Source organism: Myzus persicae, unplaced genomic scaffold (assembly GCF_001856785.1).
Source record: "Myzus persicae strain clone G006 unplaced genomic scaffold, MPER_G0061.0, whole genome shotgun sequence".
In the NCBI taxonomy this organism is placed as follows: Eukaryota; Metazoa; Arthropoda; class Insecta; order Hemiptera; family Aphididae; genus Myzus; species Myzus persicae.
Window position 1 is genome coordinate 123,079 of NW_019104079.1, and position 14,549 is coordinate 137,627.

Consider the following 14,549-nt stretch of genomic DNA (forward strand, 5'->3'; position numbering starts at 1 on the left):
CATTCGTTTTTATATTTATATATAGATTATGCGTTTGATAAAATGGTTAAGCATTATGGTCTTGTCAGTAATACTATGTATTTGAATAAAAAAAGAGTTGTTATGTTAACAACAAGCATATTACTATATTTATATTAATTAATACATTAATCCGTGGCTTACAATAATATACTAATACATATGGTATATTAAATGCACCTACGCCCACTACAGTGGCTAACATAATTTTACAGCCACGAGGAAAATGTACAATCTAGTGTAATAATAACGTTTTACTAACGAAGAGCCAGCCATTAAGTAACTAAGTATAGGTATTCTAGCAATGCAAAAACTAGAGAATCAATAAAACCCTCCTCCCCAAAAAAATATATCCCCCTCCTGCACTGTGATGCATAGTATTATAAATTATTTCAAGCGAAGGGAAAAACGCAAATGCTAAAAAATAAAAATATAACCTCGAATATTTAACGGTCCATTTATCACATCTGTATAAATTAAAATAATAGTTAATACGACGAATATTAATTTTTGATTATGTAGAATTAATATAAACAACGGTTGGAAATGCTTTATCACGATAAATTATAAATTTTACGCAATCCAAACATTTTAAACAATAGGTAATATGGAAAACGGTAAAGGACAAAACACGTTATCGACAAGAATTATTAAGGTATACCCACATTATACTTGAAATGTAAAGCATGCAAATATACTTAAAATTTTGTTTTTTGTTTTGTAACCTACATTTTTTCAAAAGATAATTTTGTATGTCTGCATAGCGCTCTTTAGCACTTATAATTTTTAGGATGAAGTCAATATCAAATGTCAGCATCGGAATAATTAATTTGGGTGTAGATAAGACAAGTCGACATAGAAAGTATAACACAAGTAATAAGTAAGTACCTATAATAATTTTATAAAAGGAATGTGTGGAAAAATAATAACCATGCTGAGATAGAATAAATATAAATTGTAAATAATTATGAATCACTCTTTTCATAATGCACTTATTTTCTATTTTTCCTATCTCAAATTTTCAACTCTAATCGTCTAATTATATTAAAATATTGTACGTGTTTCCTTATTTGAGGATGTAGAATCTAGTTTTTTCTTAGAATGTTTTTAAATTTTTACAATAATTGTACTCGGGGGACAGCGAAAAATGTTCGGGCTGCATTTAGTGTTAAAATTTGTTTGAAATTCATCGACATAGCTATATCCTTTTCCAAAGTGCCCATTATAATCCTGAGTTAGTAAAATACAAAAAATAGGTTTCCAATTCCAAAAGCTATTGAATATTAATGTTAAGAACATTCTCAAAAATGCTTGTATACGGAAAACCTCGAAACATAATGTACATACGCGTTTTACATTTATCAAGTTTGGTTCCGCCACAGGATAGGTGTGGTGTACATAATAATAATATAATATAATAGTAGTGGGATACAGGTATTTACCGTGAATAACGCATACCTGGTGTACGGTACCTCGTAATAATATTATGTTATGCTGCTCGTTGTTTTGTATTACTTTTACTGTTATATTACGTACGTACGTCGTCGGTTTAACCGTACGTGTTGTGCGTATTGAAACGAAACTGGCATAGAATCAATATTCGGATGTATAGTTTCTTTGGCGTCTTACGGCGGTTGTTATGATCAAATTATCATAATAATACAACGACGGCGGCAAGAACATATCATAACAAAAAAGTCTTAAATATTATACACATTTTATGATTATACCGAGTAAACAAGTGGCGGCTCGCTAGTGACTACGACACAGTATATACAGACTTCGGAGGACGGTATTATTATGTTGGTTTATTTTAATAATATATTGTTATTACTTCTATAATTGCCGTCATTAAAATATTGTTATATATTGTATCTCGAAATCGTTTAAACGAAATTAAAATTGCAAATATATTCGAATAAAAACCCGAGTAATCCCGCGGCCACAATCGGCCAACTTTCGCCGGTGGTGCAGGCGAGGGGACATGGATCGTTGTAGGGTCGCTTCGAGTTCCCATATACTCGTAAGTAAGAGAATATACACACACACACACACACACACACACACACACACACACACACACACACACACACATACATTTACAAAATACCCGCCTAATACGATATCAAATTGTTTTCGGATTAAATGAGGCTTTTGCGGAATTACCTATCTGAATTTCATTCTAGGTAAACGGGTACCGATGTGATATATATATATATATAGTTTTTACCATAGTTAAACGCATATAATATATATAGTACTAACTACGTGCGATTTCAGTTTGCGACGGATAATATTCGGTGGCGTATTATATATTATGTATACCTATCTAATACCTCCACAACGTATAAGGTGACTTTTACGTTTTTACATTACAGCAGTTCAAAGATATTTTTATAATACATTTTACTCTAACATTCAATTTTTCAATTTTCCTAGTCACGAATAGTATGGATATTATCGTGACATTTTATTCTGATATCTATATTCGAAAACTCAAATATCAAAAAACAAAACAAATTATCAACGCGTCCAATTAATTGAATTGCTATCCGATCGTATGTTTAGTGTAAACTATGATCGTTATCAAATCCAAGGATCAAAGTAGCTGGGAAGTCCAAAAACTAAATTGAAGTACTGTATTGAGGACAGACCAATATTTTTGGAGATAATGCATTTTTCTTATTTATACCTCTCACGATCAACAGTTTGGAATTATATTATGTCATATATTATACAGACAGCTGTAGCTATAATAATTATCTATTACTAGTCTACACACGAACTTATGACAGTGAAGATGATTTACCGGTATGAGAGTGTGGGCAAAACGGAAGGCCGCGGTCGCAAAGTTGTTGCTGATGGTCGGGTCAACTGCAGAATTGTATCCGTTCCAATGACCCGTTTGTCGAGAGTACAAGTCCAGGCGCTTCATGAGGCTGTCACCTGGAATAAAATATAGAAAAATCGATCAATTATTAAATTATTAGCGACACCACTGCTTCGATTAAATGGTTTTGTTATCATTACATATTATATAGCCATTGACGGGGCTATAAATATAATTAATTATTATTACAGACCTGCAAGGCTTGATTTAATTTTGGACAGTGACATTTCATTTACATGTTAAACGTTACGTTTCACGGTAATAATATACCTATGATATACTGTGGAGTTTAGAATATAGATTATGTACTCAACTAAAATAAACGAATAATAAATGATTTTAATAAAAAGCAGGCTCGCGTGTTTTATTTTAAAAGTTATTTAATTATTTTACGAGAACGTTTCAAGTACCTATCTAAAAAAAAAAATTGTTCGTTTTCATCTGAATGCAGTATACCAGTAAATCGTTTTATATAGTTTATTTTTCCAGACAAGTATAATAATATAGTTGATACATTGACTTGTTAACCAGCGCAGATAGCAAACTTTCTACTTTAAAAGTTTTTTTTTCCCCGTGTATAATTGTAACTTTAAATAAGTGGGATCAGACATGCTATCTTAACTTGACGTAGGTTATCCAATTACATAACTCGTTCATGCGCAATAAGCATAAAAACTTTGAAATAAACGAGCCATGTTTCTTTTCTGAATAGTCTCCATGCAGCCTAAATATATATATAGACATTAATTCTCTACATTATATAGTTGTATTTAGGTACGTTTTTAGAGAGTTTCTAAAAGTTCATACTAACCTTAAATACTGAAAATATAATTTACCTAAGTATTTTTTATGGCATTTTTTCTTTTTCAAACGGAATACCGCTATGGAAATTACGTCAAGAAAAGTTTTAAGTGATTTTGACATTTAGCAACATTTAATGAATACACATCTTATTTGAAAATAAATATATACCTACTCGAATATATATAAAATAAAGTTTCATTGACACATACGAGTACGCGTTTGTATATTTTAATAATACATTTAAAACATTATTTAACTGTTAAAAAACAAATTTATCTTAACAATGAGTTCATTACTATTACTTGTTTGGAAACTTTTGAATCGGTATTTAATTCCAGTCTATTTTCTAACATATTTTTAAGAATAGAAAGATGTGTATCGGTATGATATATTATTGATACGATTCGTAGAGTATAGGGAGGTACGATTAAAATATTTTGCAATTTTTAAAATACGCTTAAAAAAGTTATTGCTTTATGAAATTCAATTTAAATTCATATTCTTACCAGATAAGTCATCATATCTCAAAATTATATCTCTTTCGTGGAGAATATATTTTTATTTCGACATAAAGAATTTTATTCTTGAAATAATACAAGACAATTTGGTCGTAATCCCCGATTTCCTTGAATTTCACTCTAGTCTTTCAAAAAAATAATTTAACATATCGTAAAGTATATTATATAATACAATAAAATATAGGTAAATTAAACTTATGGGTGTACTATATAACTTGTTTATATCATGACGTTGCGACTTTATACAAGGTTTTCGCAATGAAAATTGTAAACAATCATTTTTCTTATGACCATTTTAATATTACCCATGAAAAATGTTATCCCTCTGAACATAATAATACGTTTGCGTCATATTTTCTCGTTTCCTATTCGATTGTGCTCTCACAGCTACATAATATAATATATGTTCATTTTTAGCGTTAAGCTGTCTTCTACAATTTTCTAAGAAGTATTATTATAACCAAAAGAAAGACAACTAGAAATATGAAATTGTTAAACAGTCTTTTTATGATCGGAATAAAAAAGTACAATTATTATTGCAAGGATATTGATAATACGCATCTTTATAAACCATTTTTTTACCGACTTTGTGGGAGATAAAAAAATGAAAACTAAAATGATTGTAATTAAACGTGACAAAAATATATTAATGACGTTAGCAATAGAAGAAAAGAACCTTATTGTGAGTTTAAGAGAATTCGAATTACTTAATTTTTTTTCGATTAAAATGTATAGTTTTATACCCAAAAATACGGCAGAGAAGAGTGATACGATGAGTTCAAGTCTTTCAGTACCTATATGTTTTAGCTATGAATAAGCTCCTTTAGGATAGATAGCAATAGTATAAAATGTAGAATAATCACACAAAATACCGTGGGTAATGTTTTTATTTCGAGCTAAACGACGTTATAAACAACAGGTAGGTGTACTCACCAAGCAATACTGGTAGAAATTCGTTGTACGTGATGTGTTGAATCTGAGCGGTGACTATGTGCCTGGTCTCCTGAAATATGTGTTCGTCGTCCCAGTGGGGGTTTAGGGATGACAATCTACCAGCAATCATGTTGTGCTGGCGCACCATGATCAAATGGAGAGTTGTCAAATGCATGTTTTCGTTCGATCTGGCGTCTCCTGTGATGTCAACGAAAACGAGTTTGAAGTTAATTTATTGACATTTTGTTTTTCACAAAAATAACATTTAAAAAAAAAGCAGAAAAACAAACGAAAACAAAATTTAAATTACATTTTAAAAAAAATCCACAGGTAAAGTTCATATTTTATACTTATATAATTATTTGTTCAAAACTAGCAGGTAGTATTTAAAAATACATGTTTTCATTTTCCACGGGTGTGGGGGTATCCTTCCGTTACCCCCAAAAGGGTGCAGCTTTCATTTTATAACTATGCTATTTATAAAACATACGCACTGTTTACTGTGTGTGTTTAAACATAAAAATTTAGTACTACCCCCTCCCCCCCAAAAACAGGACAAAACTGGGTAAAACAGGCCATACGTGGCAACTACTATATAATCATATACTGTTATATAATATAGTGTGTCTCACGAGGATTTACTAATTTAAAGCTGAGAAGGGGATGACGTAAAATCCATTACTCTGACATTTTAAATAAATAAACATTGGAGGAACACTTTATTATATCGTTGTAGTTTGTATGGTATATCATATTTTATACTCATACGATTTATTTTTACAATAATATAAATATTTTACGATTCTCCGTGCAGTGATCAAATCTCTAAGTTATTAGATATGTCGATATTATATTCAAACTTTAGAAAATAACACGATTTTTGGCGTGTTGGCATCTAGAAAGTGCGTTATCATATATTTGCGCAAACTAAAGATATAAAAATAGGGACTACATGGACAAAATTAATCAAATAATCGAATCCGCATCGTTTTTTTTTTTAGCTACACCTCTTAGGCACACACGAAAAACGACAATAAACTAATATATGCCATTTTAGATTCTGAGCGAATGAGTGATGATTGTATTGGATTTTACAAAATATGTGCTTAACATTTTTTTTTTTATGTTTGTCATCACTTTTTGGAGTAGTAAAAATGCTTAAATTTTCAACTGCAGTATCTTTTTTATTTGGAAAATAAATTTGTAATTGGTACTTTTGGGAGTCAAAACAAAAAATTCCCAGTACGGAAGTACAAATAATAATAATAACAATAATAACGATAATTGGGGAATACGGTTAATGTTTACGCAAAATCAGTTTTTTATTTCTTATTTTATCCTTATACAAAAAGGGAATGATCGTTCATACTTGAAATTTTCACCAAATGATTACGATATCATTTTATACACATTGTATATTGTAAAAAATAGTTTGAAATAATTGTTCATAGCTTTGGCTTGCCAATTTAGTACAAGGTTTTTCATATGTAGTTCTTATTAAAACCAAAAATTCTAAAAAAGTTATTAGCTCAATTTTTATTCCAGACATTTTAATCCTAAATTTCGATGAAATTGAATATTTAAACAAACACCAAATATTTTAGTTATTTTGTTCCAATTCGAAAATATTTATTGGGACTTAAAACATTTCTGTAAATTATTCAATTTTATGATACGCAATGATATTTTCAAAAAACGTATTTAGAATAATTTTAAGCTATTGCCTATTTATAGTTTCTACCATATTATTAAGAGTAAAATAAATTTCTATAATTATTAATAGCAATATAAATATGTGAAAATATAGTAGGTACTTAGTAATAAAGACAGACCGTCTCTTTTATAGTAATAATTTTCCAAAATGTACTTGAAATATTATACTGAGGCTGGACGTAACTAAGCTATAAAGTGGTTTTTTATAACAACAATAATTATTATAAGTGAAGCTTACCGGACAAAAAGCAGTAACGACCTTTTTTCATTTCCGATTCTTCATTGCACCCGTCCAGGGGATCTTTGTTGGGCGGCAGCAACTGTTTTCCGTGTTCAGTTACGAACACCTTCATTCGTCCGCCAGTCCATGATCTCAGGTCATTTTGCAGTTTTCGTGTGTTGCCGTACACGGACGATCCGTCCAGATAAGAGCTCGCTTGGTTCAACTGTTCCCTGGGCCCTAAAGAGAAATGATGTGAACAGAACAACGATATATTATTACGACCGATTTCATGATTTTATTATAATTATTATTATTACGACGACTGAGGTTGACGAAACATTCGAGTTAAAAAATATACAAGGTGTTTCACTATGCACGCTCATCCTCATTTTTTCATTTAACACCTGAATGTATAGAGATTATGATTTTTGGAATTTTTAAGTGTATAATATTTTCAGACATTTTTGAGATTTTTCGTACCACTTTATGAGTGTCATATATAAACATGTGTTTTTTAAACGTGAACGTTCCATTTCTAATTCAAATTTTTTTTGTCAATAGTTTTTTTGAAAATTTTAATGTAGGTAGCTAATTCAAAATTTAAACGATTTCCTAGTTCATATGTTGCTGAAATGTTTATATTAATGGTAATAGTCCCTAAAAATGTTTTACAAAAATATAAAATACTTGTAATATTTGGATCTAGTTTTTATTATACTTTGAACATTTTTACAAATTACAAATATTAATAGATTGATATTTAAATAACTACTAAAATTTTTAAACCAGCGAAGCCCTCGTATCTTCCATTTATGATTTTGATATATTAAAAATAACCACCAAATAATTTATTAACAATATCAAGATAAGGTCTTATAGTACCCTAGCTATAAAGAAATGTCAAAAATCAGATTTTGAATAAATGCATTATTGAAGAAGAAAAAATGGGTGAACATGCTTGGTGAATTACTGTGTATAGTATCCGAAGGTCGACCGCGGAAACCACATCCTATTGACTAAAAGCAAAACGAAAACAGCATATGGCAACAATCATTACTCGTTATTGGAGTATATTATTACCAACAGATATTATAATATTAATAATTTCTTGGAAGTCTGTTGCAGTTATTCCGGAAACTGTTGAGGAATTGTATATTTCCGTCAATGTATCTACTATAGTACTCATGTAGGTCAACGTTCAAATTACGTTCGGTAGTACGTTTTCTTCGTACCTACTACCCACCACGATTTAAGATATCCAGGGTATTAAACTAGGTTTAGAAATTGGCCTCCAGAGTGATGCCAGTGCCTATCACCGAAAATCAACTGTTAACCATAGGAAGAAGAAGTATAGCTTGTACATAATTATATATATATATATCCAACATGAAAGTATACTGCATTGCTTAACTTCATTAATTTCCATTTAGTTGCGCTTTTCGTAGGCCGTAATCGAGAATAAACATTGGGCATCACTGAGGTTGAGTATCTTAAAATTTAAATCGTGGTTCTCAATCGATGTCAACGTTTTACTGTTTACAAGGCCACCAACTTAATATCCTAAAATATTATGTACGTGTTGGCGACTGCCATACACCGTTTTTGTTTTCGACAGAAATGCGCCAGTCTTAAAAGTCTTCTGAAAAACGTCCACCCCTGCCCAGTTTATTTCTACAGAATATATTTTGTACTCGTAGATGTAAAATATAAATTATGAGTTACTATCGTCATCGTCAACTCTATTGCCATAAAAATAGCGGTGAACCATTAATATTTACCGAAACTACAGGTAGACGCAGGCGAAGACCTCACAAACTCCATGCATTTTCCGCACTTTTTATCGTCTTCATGCACGATCACTGGAAAGCATTCGGGGTGCGTAATATTTTTGCCCACCGATCCGCAGCACGAAATAGCGCTTCCATTACGCCCTGTAAACCACGAATTCTTTGTTAATAAGACAATATAATATTGTCAATTTGTCATACAAGTTATTATCGATATCACATTAAAGCTCGAAGTATCTTCCAAAATATGTGAAATATTGAATTAATTTTGTTAAGCGATTGATTACTTCAAAAAATGTTCATAGGTTAACCATAAATTTACTTTTGTGGGTTAGGTTTTGAATTTCTGCAGGCAGACAGATTGGAGACGGAGAGAAAAACATTTTATTAAATTAAATTAAAGCGAGCTGCTCACCATGCGAGACACAGTATACTTATTAGTATACAAATACACAGGGGCAGAGTGAAATTTACAATAATTATTAACAGTATGTCAATATAATATAGTAGTATATAATAGCTAGGGTTTATGGTGATTAATATTACGTAAAACTGACGTTTTTATAATATTTCACCAGATAATTTACATAATATAAATAATAAAATTATAAAAAAATAAAAAAGTATCGTTTGATAAAGACAGAAAGCATGAAGCTTAACATGACAGCATAATTATTATTATCGTTGATCGCTTAATGAGTAATTTTTTTCCAGTACATCTTATATACATTTTGAAAATATTATTTAATGAAACGTTCATAAGCCGTATAAAAGTAATACATTAGTATAATTAATGTGAACTTGTAATTTTAAGGTTAAAAAAAAAAATTGTATCCAGGCAATCTGTTACATGTTACATGTGTTGCACAATGAACATAATTGTTAAATAATACTAGATATTATAATAACGACAAGGGACCTCCCAGTATAGGTACTCCGTCTTGAATTGTTTGTTATTGGTTAACTGAAATTAATTTTTAAAAATATTATGGTGGAATAGTACTGTTCAGCTAAAGGTAGTTTCGCGAAAAAAAAACGATTTATGGTTTGAACCAGGATATTTTAAAAAATATGCTTACCACGTATCGACATTCACGATGGCTACCGAAAAAACTAGTTAACGCAATTCGTATTTTTTTACTTGTTCTTATAATAAACCCGTATATTTAAGACTCATTTAAACTCCAATCTCTGACTTTATTGTTATTTTTGATTGCGTTAAAGTATTTTATTTAAACTATTATTTTTGTTATTTACGGATAGTAACAATAAAAAAATGTTAAATACCTACCGATCGGATGTTTTAGATATTTTTTCCATATCTTAGATATCATGTCTAACTAGTTGTGGTACCAATGCTTATTGCTTATTGCTTATCATGGTTATGTAATTTACTCAAAAATAAGTTTGTTACAATACTATTTCACCATGTTTCTATATTTTAACGTTCAAATTATTCTAATAGTATCGAAATTGTTACATATTTTTATTGTTAAAGATTTTTTAAGATAATTAAAACCGAATGAAATCAAAACAATTTGATAAAAACAAATAATTTATAGACTATAATAGTAAATTAATACCGCGTATGCCCGAACTTACATATTAACTTAAGTATACTTCGTAGGTCTAATTTTTATAATAATTGATTACTAATATGAATAATTTATAATAATTTGCCTAATGTAATATTTGTTACAAAATAAAATTGGGTATACAACTAATAACATTTTTATTTATTGAAAAAATAGTAACATAAGTACCTACGAAGAAACAGCCGATGATAATTCACTGTTTAAAACCGAAAATACTATGTATTTTTATTCTAATTTATATAAATATATACAATACATACATAATATATGTCAGGAAAAATGACTTGACATACCTAATATGCTGAGAGTAAAATACTATAAATTTTGTTCAAAATTCTATGGCCCCTCTAGGGTACGAGGCATAACTTAGTTTCAACCAATATAGAGAACGTCTATATTTTTTACAATTCGAGTCACAATATTTGACTACACTACGTCTAAAATTATATGACTTCTCTCTAGGGGATCTAGTAACTTAAACTTTTTAGAATGTAAAAAGTCGTGTGAAGTCAAAGTAATTTATTTTGTCCCGACAACATGTAGTAAACGTTTCCTAAAAGTGTTTCAAACTTTGATTAAAATAATATGCAAAAATACATAACTAAGTTTTGGAGGACAATTATTAACACAATATCTACCTCAGGTGTACCTACAGCTTTAAAAAAAAAGAAAATAAGTACCTATATATATATATCATGATTCATGTTTAAGTAAAATTTAATTTATATTTTAAAGGCGGATTTGAATTTAAAATATCATCTGAAAACATAGCCTCTTTCTCACATAATGTTGTTTATTTATTTACCCTCCACTTAGAAATCAAATTAACATTAAATACATCTCGACAAAGCTTCTGGATTTTGAAACATACTTTATAGTCACTTTTATTTTGTCATTTTAATAACCACCAAAAAAATAATTACCTTTGTACAGCTTCGTCTCGAGCTTACATATTTTTAATTCAAATGAAATATTCAAATACCCATCATAATTTTGTTTAGTTTCACCGTGATATCATTACTATTCAAAATAGTTGATCTACAGTAAGTTAAAGCATGATTTAGTTATTGAAAAAAATAACATTCATATTTATATAATCAAGCTAATGCATACGAAAGGCCGAAACCCACACAACTTGTTTATAATAATTATCAGCCACAAAAAGCAGCTTTTAAAAATACACAAACCAAAAGTTTTCTGTTATTTATACGATAGATATTAAAAAACAAAATCGTTGAAACTTTTCCTCGTCCGAAAATTGTTTAAAACTAAAACGTTTGAAACGCTTATTGAAAAATACTATGGCGCGCGTGTTATCGTGTATAATAATTAATACTATACCTATATAATATTATATTGTTGTTGATAATTTTACCAAAAATTTAATAAAACGTTTGTAGTATTCACCTCTGCTCAGCGCGGTGGCAGTAATGTCGTGATCCATGAACTGACCCCAGACCGCCAGCATGACGGTGAAATCGTGATCTTCTTCATACGACGGTCGGTGCACACCCTCGCTGACTTGTTTGGCCGACGGCAACTCCGAACCGTCAGTCGCTTTCCTCGGTTTCCACACGCCTGCGAGTCAATAAAACAGATTCATTAATCTAACGATTTAATAAAACGTGTTTGTTACAATTGCCATGTGTCCGCCCTAGAGCGGGAGATTGTATACATATGTGCACATCGTAGGTAGAATTCAAATTCATTTCATATGTACTGCACTGCATAACCCTTTTGCGGTGTCCCTTATTACAATCGTATTATTACTATACTTCCGTATATTGTTATTGAATCCCTCGATTTTCATTTAATTGTGTCATATTCGCTATCGGACTAACTGGCTAATATACATGTTTGTTGAAATCAATATTGCTATATGATTTTTTCAAAATTGTAATATTAATATCATAGACATATTTAATAGAATAGATCAACATTTGTAGCTGTGTTAGTATAATAAATTAAAGCCATTATGTGTGCTAGAGAGACATACAATGAGAAGATATTATAATATACCTTTGCTGCTAAGTTATGGTTTCTTTGAAAAACGCAAATTTATATGGATTAGATGAATGGCCGTATGGTCATATATTAGCTTCACGTATTTTTTAATATTTCTGGTCTATTTTTTTATACGCCTATGATTAATATTATGCTAACATCATGCAGTCAGTTAGTATTTAATATATATTATGCCACTGATGAGGTTGAGTCCTAATCTCACCCTAGATATTCATATCGAGAATGCAAGAAAACATACTGCATATCATAGGCAACTTGTATTTTACATAATAGCGCACGTCTTTGTATAATATGTTGTATCTTTGGATTTTGCTATATTATTATAACGTCTAACCTAACCAGTAACCTATCCTTCTCTGAATAAAGACACAAGTTACAGTAGAATACATAGTTAAAAACGTTATTCATTAAACTATTTAAATATATTTACTAGAAATACAAAGATATTTTCCAATATAGATTTCTTATTTATAACTGTGTTAAAGGTATTCGTACAATTTGTGTTATATGTTAGACTTATTAGATATTTTGACATGCATGTTTTACATAATATACTCCAATCAGATCAAGTTTGTTTGATAAAACATTTTGAACATTAGTTTTTTCAAAAGAGTTATCATGACTTTACAAAAGATCATATTTTTATATTTTTGGTTTGATACGACATTTTATTGTATTAACATCATATTAAAATTCAATACCTTTATGTTAATCAATATTTGTTTAAAACATAATACACTTATTATAATATGATACACCGTATAATGAAAATTGCATAACAAACTTAACTTAATAAAAAAGGTAACTAAAAAATGTAAAGTATTTTGTATCTTTATGGTTTAAGACCAGTTTTATACTTTCCTAATTGAAAAAATATGTTTTTTTTCAGTATCTTTCCCAACCTGGCTACCCTTTGTAGTTATCCACACCTGCGGCGTTGTAGGTATAGTAATTCTTATTGTTTGATACAATTCATTGTTAAAATTAATAATGATCAAAAACTATAGCCATCTAAAGTTACTGTGTAATATGTTTTTAATTAATTGATAATACAATTGTATCAGTACCCAAGTGTGTTCATATTACTATATAAGTACGAATTCACAGTGACTTATGCATAGTGTTTTCTTTATTAAACATAATAATAATACATCCCTGAAATTGTGTTTTCCATTCAAACAAACACTTGCTCGTGTGGGTACTGGGTATGACAAAAAAAAGAATGAGTAGGTGATGAAAAAAAATATAACCACCACGTGTGCGCAGCTCTCATCTTTAAACGTATTTCATTTATATAAAAAACAGAAATATAATAATTATTATTATGGCGTACCTAAATCTCAGTAATACATTTTTACCACTTTTATTCGAGTTGTACGTCATTACTTTAAAAACCCTATGTACCTACTCGTGTTAACCGGAAAAAAAAAGTCTACCTACAATGTTTAAGTGTATGCGAATAAGTACACTTACTCTGTTTTTATTGCTCTTTTTTGTTTTTATAGCCATGGTTTTAATTTGCGTTTTTTACTTAATTTTTTAAAACACACTCTTTAAAAAGTTAACGGAATGAAATAATGATAATTATCACTTTTAAATGAAGGCATTTGCGGCTATCCAAGAGCATCTCTCTCACTACGATTATACATTATACGGCAGCGGCGGTCACCATAGGTATTATATTATTATAAAGATATATTTTTTTTATTCACTATTTTTGTTGAACGTTGTTCAAAACGATCCGTTTGTTAAAGGATTTAGATTTGCAGAGGGTTTTCCATCACGATTATAATTATATTCTTTTTTTTCAAAGTACATTATCGAATTTCAAATATTTGTCTGTTTTTGCTGATTAGTGTACCTACTCCGAGTAATAATTCGTCATGCTTCGGCTACTATTTTTTCTAATTAGACTTATTGACAATTTTTTATAATTTTAATTTCACGCTAGATCTCAAAAACATACACGATCGAATATTAGTACTATACTATTATTATGATATATGTGCTATCCATATATGTGCGATTAAATATTAGTTTTAT

General features: G+C 29.6%; 1 protein-coding gene across 7 annotated transcripts in view; it reads right to left on the bottom strand.

Annotated features, from left to right (window-relative positions):
• The window catches only part of LOC111038432 (chorion peroxidase-like), a 47,843-nt gene that overhangs the window by 11,460 nt on the left and 21,834 nt on the right, over window positions 1-14,549 (bottom strand). For all 7 annotated transcript variants that reach the window (XM_022321531.1, XM_022321533.1, XM_022321532.1 and 4 more), the window contains 5 exons: window positions 11,889-12,059; window positions 8,878-9,030; window positions 7,115-7,336; window positions 5,164-5,361; window positions 2,828-2,964 (listed from right to left, as the gene is read on the bottom strand). In XM_022321531.1, coding sequence (XP_022177223.1) covers window positions 2,828-2,964; window positions 5,164-5,361; window positions 7,115-7,336; window positions 8,878-9,030; window positions 11,889-12,059 — 881 coding nt within the window. The remainder of the gene's footprint in view (window positions 1-2,827; window positions 2,965-5,163; window positions 5,362-7,114; window positions 7,337-8,877; window positions 9,031-11,888; window positions 12,060-14,549) is intronic.